General features: G+C 37.6%; 2 protein-coding genes and 1 long non-coding RNA gene across 3 annotated transcripts in view; all 3 read left to right on the forward strand.

Moving 5' to 3' along the window:
* c2cd5 (C2 calcium dependent domain containing 5) overlaps window positions 1-5688 on the forward strand; it is a 30554-nt gene extending 24866 nt beyond the window's left edge. The window contains 7 exon segments of the mRNA XM_025055957.1: window positions 162-251; window positions 1177-1209; window positions 1304-1463; window positions 1466-1569; window positions 3182-3375; window positions 3489-3635; window positions 4119-5688. Coding sequence (XP_024911725.1) covers window positions 162-251; window positions 1177-1209; window positions 1304-1463; window positions 1466-1569; window positions 3182-3375; window positions 3489-3635; window positions 4119-4244 — 854 coding nt within the window. The 3' untranslated portion in view covers window positions 4245-5688.
* Window positions 2355-2963, forward strand: LOC112487085 (uncharacterized). Its single transcript, XR_003049811.1, has 2 exons — window positions 2355-2431; window positions 2524-2963. It is a non-coding gene; the product is annotated as an uncharacterized LOC112487085 (long non-coding RNA).
* Window positions 5689-6620: 932 nt separating the features above from the next.
* Window positions 6621-7466, forward strand: part of lmf2a (lipase maturation factor 2a) — an 8841-nt gene continuing 7995 nt past the window's right edge. Inside the window, exon 1 of the mRNA XM_008311874.3 lies at window positions 6621-6890. Within this exon, the coding sequence (XP_008310096.1) occupies window positions 6797-6890 (94 nt within the window). The 5' untranslated portion in view covers window positions 6621-6796. The remainder of the gene's footprint in view (window positions 6891-7466) is intronic.

Below are 7466 nucleotides of genomic sequence, written 5' to 3' on the forward strand. Positions count from 1 at the left end.
GTACCACTATATATATATATATAGTATATATATAGTGGTACGCGAGGAAAATGTATATATATATATGTGTGTGTGTGTATATGTGTGTGTGTGTATATATGTGTGTGTGTGTGTGTATGTATATATATATAAAATTAACTGTGACTTGTGGTTTCACTTAGGGAACAGCGAGACCGAGGAACAGCTTCAGTTTCCGATGGAGTTGTGCGCCGACTCCTCGTCCGTCAATATGCAGACATCTAAGTTCTCAGGTAGCATTCGCATTTCATTTTTTGTTGTTTGGTCTACTCCTCTTCTCCATGCTTCGCTGATGAGCACTTCCCTTTCCAAGCTTACAGCTCAGGAACAATGTCTTTACTCACCCCAGTTTCAAAACTCGGCCAAAGTCAGCTGGTTATGGTGCATTTAGGAGGTAAACTCATAGTTAGCTCGATTCTCCGTTTGGATTTAAACTTAGGCTACATCCATACTTTCAAAATCATTGGGACCCAGTTTTAGCTCTTTATATAAATATGTGGAAAACCAGAAAAAAAAAAACATGCAATACAAATTCTAATACCTATAATGCTGTTTTTTTCCCTTTATAACTTTGCATTAGTTCTACTACAAATTCACAGAGTAGAGTAGCACTGTATGATGCAGACGTTAATACAGGAGGCATTTTAACCCTTTCATGCATGACGGTCACTACAGTGGACAGCTATTAAAATGTTATTTTCTATGATAAGAATAGGTTTCGATGGCAGTGTTGCATATAAGCCTCTACGGTGGACGCCTGAGAATCACCCAACACTGCCATACAGTGGTCAGCCTTTGCAACTGCAGAATAATTGTGTCAACATTCAAAAAGAAAATGTGGTGTATAAAATCAGAACCAAATCAGTTCATATTTTTATGTCTAAAAACACTTAGTAACATTTTTTTAACTCGGTATATCATGGGTCATGCATCAAAGGGTTAAATTTAAAAAAGTAAACGATGTGGATGTAGCCAAAGATGTAGTGTTGTTGGCTCATTAAGCCTGGGTCAGATGGCAACCGTATATTAAAATATATATTGTAGATTGATCATGTAGTGCATAGTAGAAGTCATATTGACCGTATTTCCGTTCTTGTCAAGTTCCGGGAGAGGTTGCGGTGTTTTGTGTGTTAATGCTTGTGTCTGTGTGATACCCAGGTGTTCCAGAGAGTTCCAGCATCTCACATCGAGGTAGGTCTGCCCCACGACCACCGTCTTGCACTAGCTTAACATACCATTGGACGTCCTCACTGCTCTATTTTGACTTCTCATCATTGTGTTTCAGACGGTTATTCTGCAATACTCCCAAACCTCATCCACTTTTGTTTTGTTTTTTTTGTTCTTCTATTTTTTTTCTTTGTCTCGATGTCGTTACTGTTGTTGTGTATGTACGGGGGTGTGCGTGCGTTCGTTCGTTCATGTGTGTGTGTGCGTGTGTGTTCTTTCCAGCTGCCTCCATTGATTACGGTTCCTTTGCAGACAGATGCACTACCTGGCTAGAGCTGCTTAGACTGAAAGCTCACACCATAAGACGAGGATCAGTTAAGACAAGTAGGACGACACATTCTCTTGCACACTCTGGTGATCATACCCTACAATTACAGAACACACACTTTTCATCACGTATCATATAAGTACGCAGTCATACGTAACCCAACAACTTGCTTACACTCGAAGCTTCCTCCATGCATGCTGCTGAGCATTGTTAATTAAGCACCGGCTTTTAAGGTAGAGTGTCAAAGTTGAAGTTTGGCCCATAGCGATCCACATTGGCAGCTGAAGTTTTAAGATTATTTGGCTATTGGAACAGTTTCCATTTGTTTGGAACACTTTTAAACAATATTATCCCTTTCATGCATGACGGTCACTACAGTGGACAGTTATTAAAATGTCGTTTTCTATGATAAGAATAGGTTTTGAGGGCAGTGTCGCATATAAGCCTCTACAGTGGACGCCTGAGAATCAGCCAACACTGCCATACAGTGGTCAGCCTTTGCAACTGCAGAATAATTGTGTCAACATTCAAAAAAGAAAAACCAAATCAGTTCTTATTTTTATGTCTAAAAACACATGAAAACACTTAGTAACATTTTTTTTAACTCAGTATATCATGGGTCATGCATCAAAGGGTTATTACACATATAGTAGTTTCCAACTCCGGACTGGATATCTGTTGGGCATTACAGTAAAGTCACCTTACTCATAAGCCACCTTATTCATCTCCTATGAATTTGTTGTTAAGTTGCCTTTTTATAATTATCAATCATGGAGCAATTTTTTAAAATATTATAATGTATAATAATTGTTGTTACAAACAACTGAATTAACACATTTTTATGAGATAAAATAATATATATTTTATTAATGTCCTTGTTGCCGTTTCAGTGAACAGAAATGAGAGAAACAGCAGCATGTAATGAAAACAACAAAAATTCTAATGAAAACGAAAAAGAAAATGACCCTGTTGCCGTTTCAGTGAACAGAAAATGAGAGAAACAGCAGCAGGTAATGAAAACAACAAAAATGAAAACAAAATTCGAATGAAAACGAAAAAGAAAATGACCCTGAACAACTAAAGCAACTTTCACACTCTGGCTTTATTTATTTGTGCCGAGCCATGTTTGTCTGTCAATCATTCTGCAAAACACCTTCCAATAGCATACACAGACCAAAATGTCTGTAATTGCTGTTATTATATGTATACTCAACTCGCACAGGTGTGTCTAGGTGAGTCCGTCTGTCTGCAGACACTCTGTATGTATGTCATCTCTTTTTTTTTTTTTTTTTGGCCTGAACTGCATGGAATTCATGATTGTTTTTGCACCTTAGATTAACTTTACTGAAACACTAAACACCACAGCTACACAGGCTTGGGCAATTTCTGGCGTTATCATTTGCCTATACATTATTTCTATTTTTATATATTCACTTTGTTTTCATTCATTCAAAAAAAAAGCAAATTCTCAAATGATTAATATTTGTGTTTTTCAATAGCAATCAAAATAATTGTGATGATGATTTTTGCCTCAATCGAGTAGCCTTTCCAACTGCTTCTTTTCAGATATGAATCCTTGCATATTTCGTTCCACCTCAGTATTTTTAAAATGTTTCCACTGTCTGCATTCTCTTTTTCTTCTTTTTTTTTTTTTCTTCGTACCTGCAGTCTCATCCATGGATCGCTGCAGTCCGCTACCCGAGGGACGTTCCCGCTCACTGCGCTCCAACTGCTCATTTGGCGGCAGCACAGTAACTGTTGTGAAGATGACGCCTCTGTCCTTCCTTCCTGGGACGCGAATCATCAAATATCTTGGGATTATCAACATGTTCTTTATTCGAGAAACGACTTCCTTACGTGAGGTATTCATTCATGAAATTCCACGTTTGATCCCTTCGTCATCTCTCTCTCTCTCTCTCTCTCGTGTGTGTTGTCATAATTGAAAATATCAATCACGTGTATGTCCTTCCTGCAGGAAGGTGGCGTCAGTGGCTTCCTGCATTCGTTCATAGCAGAGGTTTTCGCGATGGTTCGAGCTCATGTAGCAGCCCTGGGTGGTAATGCAGTGGTGTCCTACAGCATGAAGGAATGCGTGTTAATGGAGAATCCAAACAAAAACCAGGTACTACAGAACAATTCATGACATAAACCCACACTCGATATCTGATGTCTTTTTTTTTATGTTGTTTTCACTTAGGTGGTACTCAGAGAAAAAATATGTTCAATTACTTTTAAGATGAGAATTTCAATGCATACATTTAGATAATTTGACACTAAAAACCCAAGATAAAATCAACGTCAACCGAACTGCTGATTATTATTGATTCTGAATCAATTTCACCATCTGTTGTGCCAAAAGCACCTAAAAGGTGAGGCAGTATGGAAGCAACATCTTTTGAGGAATGATTTTTTTTTTACAAGTGTTGGTCACAGACCATTTTCGTCTCTGCGTCCTTTCTAGTTGATTCTTGGCTGGGGGCCATTTTTTTTACCATGAAATGATTGTTTATTTAACAAAAATACAGTATGCCTTAGCTGTTCAAAACCAAAGCCAGAAAGACAGTAAATTTCCCTGTTACTTATGTCTACATTTACTGTTTGTTAGGCCCAGTGTCTAATCAACGTCAGTGGAGATGCTGTCATCTGCGTTTTGGACACAGATCAGGAGGTCACTCCCACACCAACAACCGTCACACAGACCTGCGGTATAGGAGCTGAAGGGACTGCGTAACAGTGATCCGGACAGTGACATTTGGATCCGGATTGACAGCCATCAACAAGTCAGGCATGGGCAAACTAAGGCCCGAGGGGGCTGGATTGATGGGGATGCGGCCTTGATGCATGACTTTTACATGTCATTTATCTTAGTTTATACGAACGGTCCGTCTATCTGCACCTGACCCAGTCTCCGTTGTTCAATTTTAGGACAGTTGTGGCCTGTGAGTCAAAAAAATGTGCAAGTTTTCCCATGCCTGGTCTAAGTAGTTTGATCTGGTGTAGACAGCAATAACTTCAAGTTGAGCCGTTACAGTTAATAAACCTAATGCTTCCTCGGATCTTGTTAAACAAACAAGTAAACCAAAAAAAAAAAAATTATTTAAAAAAAAAAAACAACAATCTTTTTTTAAATGCTTAAACTCCTGTTCATATTAGTAACCATAACTTATCTCTGTAAATCCATTCTATTTTTGTTCATGTGTCTAACTAGTCAAAAACAGCCTAAACATTTTTGACAAATTAAAGCCAAGAGTTAGCCAACCATACATGGTCACAGTTGTCTGAACTTGAAAAAAAAAAAAAAAAAAAAAAGGCGTTTCAAGAATGACTATTGTGAGCCATCATTGTCAGAAGTGTCCAAAAGTGTCTTGAAACCAGTGAGGACAGGTGTCGACACCTGGTCTGAAAAGACGTCCTCTGTCTGAGTGAGCGAGCATGTAAACAAGCCGTCCAATGCATGCCATAACGCTTTGTAAAAGATTCAAATATATTAAAAAAAAAAAACAGATCATAAAAAGGACACATGACTCATGCATAACATAAAATGGTATAAAAATGTCTTCGTTTTTTTCTTTTTTTGTTTTGTTGTTTAAGCAAAGCAATTGTGAGTGAAATTATACTGACGTAGATCTGGATCTGAAAGTATTAGGTCGAATGCCAGCCAAATGATTGTCAGCCATTTTATCTTACGTTTTACTGCCATTCATTCTGTTGTGACTCAGTCGGCCACATACACAAACAATTGAGATTGTACCTGTGCTACGGTGGCGGTGACAAGTATTTTCAGTTACAAACTATTAGGTGATTACAAGCAGAAAAAATATTTTTCTGTGAAATGTCGTTACAGGGATGACATGATAAGAGTTGTCAGGATTAATATATCTACAGTGGCCCGAACTGTTAAGACCTCAACCTTCTAATGCTGGATCCTGATGTGAAGGGTGAAGACGAACTTCAGGATTAGCTAAGTACAAATACAAGTCATGCTACAAAGTCAGATTACAACCACGTTTTAACTTGTGTTTGAATATCTCATTTATGCTTTTTTACTTGACAAGCCATGACTTTAGACTGTTTTATTTCAAAGTTATTTTAAACCTAACGGTATGTGGAGTTTATGTCTAGACATGTTAACAAAAAACCAAAATAAAGGAAAAAGGGAGGGAGGAAAAAAAAAAGTCAGTGTAACACAGTGAACCTTACCAGCAGCACCAGTGTTATATTTACATGTTTTTTGCTTTGGCGTTCATTTACCAAATAACAGTTTGCTGCTGATCCAATGTATACGTCCAAAACTGGAAAAGAAAGCATCTCTTTGTGATGGTGCCAGCTAACAATCTGTAAATAGAATCAGATGTAAGTATTTTTGTAAAAAAATTGAACTTGTTGGATTTACTGCCTCGTTGTGCAGATCATTCCGTGTCGCCTTTCAGAGAACCGTTAGTACTTTGATCTGTCAAAATGTAATCACTACTTTATGATCGTTTCTCCGATCTGTGGCTAAAACTTGAATGTAAATACTTTGCATGCAGAGCAACCTAAATTCCAATAAATCAATAAACTGTCAAACCAAAAGTACTGTTACTCATCAGGTTCACTGTAATTTGACATGAAATCAGATGTTTCTTTCAACCACCAGTAGCGCATTAGGTAGCTTAGACTCTCCATGGTCAAAGGAGAAGTTTAATTTAAAAGTTATTTTTGTGCCAATGATGAGCAAAGACTAGGAATACTTTCTGAAAAGACTAGTCTGTTTGCCCAATTGGAACGTAACCTATTTGTTGGACCCTAACGATTTTGCTCCAAAACTTAAGTCAAAATATTGTCTCTTGTAATAAAATTACAATTTAAGTACTTAGAATTATATGTTTATTTCTTTGAAGTACAGTAGAGCAAACCATCGTTCGAAACAATTGATCATTTTAAATAAATGTTCATCTAAATTCATTTTTATTAATTCATCACAGGCAAGATGGACACCTAAAAAGTGGCTACTTAAATATTCAATTTTGGAAAACGAGAAATATATATATATATTTTAAAAAGTAATATTTTGCAGGCAATAGTCCTGATTCAAAGATGACTTTCAGCATTCGCTCTTGTCCGACGTTACTTGAATGCAACGCTCAAAAGTCAAAAGGAATTGCAGCAGCGCCATCCTGTGACGGAACCTGGAACTTGCCCATTTACTGGTCCTTCAATACGTGTCCGCCAGCAAGTGCCTGTTTTTTTTTTTTTCTCCCAGTGAATTCTGACTGTTCCAGTTTTGCAGCCCTTCACTGAAACATGGGGGAAATAACGATCCCGCGGCGCTTGTTCCTCTGGTGCATGTCCCTCATCTACATGTGTGCTTTTGTTTCTCTCTACGTGCAGATTCCAGGTAACAACGTACACGTATATGTCGTGAGAGCTCAATCACATACTGAGAGTTGTGTAGGTAAAAATGTTAGCCTGTTAACGACGTTGGCGAGCATTTTTAATCTTTGTGTTCGTTCCCCCTCATATGCTACACAACTATCTGGAAGTTTCTCTAGCTCCCGCCTAACAATAGTAAAGGGAAGTTCTAATTAAAGTTATTTTTAAAATACGCTGATAATTTCTCTGGTAAATTACGGTTCGAACTGACTGCCATACCATTTGAATGGTGAAACAGATAGTAATTATGATTTTAAAAAATGAGTTGTAACTGACTGCTGTTAAACAACCATACCATCTGAATGGTGAAACAGATAAAGTAAGATAAAGTAATTATGATTTTAAAAAATGAGTTGAGCCATCCCCCGTTCAACTCACAGGTTGCTGCTAGCCTACGAGCTACAGTGACGTCGTAATCTGTGCAGTTGACTGCGATTCAAGGAGTCTGTGTTGAATGTATGATAAACGACAATATTGTCAACATTATTTTTTTACTAATGTAATGAAAATATAACGTATATCATAAGCAAGTACACTCTTT

Source organism: Cynoglossus semilaevis, chromosome 6, assembly GCF_000523025.1.
Source record: "Cynoglossus semilaevis isolate Cse_v1.0 chromosome 6, Cse_v1.0, whole genome shotgun sequence".
Taxonomy (NCBI): Eukaryota; Metazoa; Chordata; class Actinopteri; order Pleuronectiformes; family Cynoglossidae; genus Cynoglossus; species Cynoglossus semilaevis.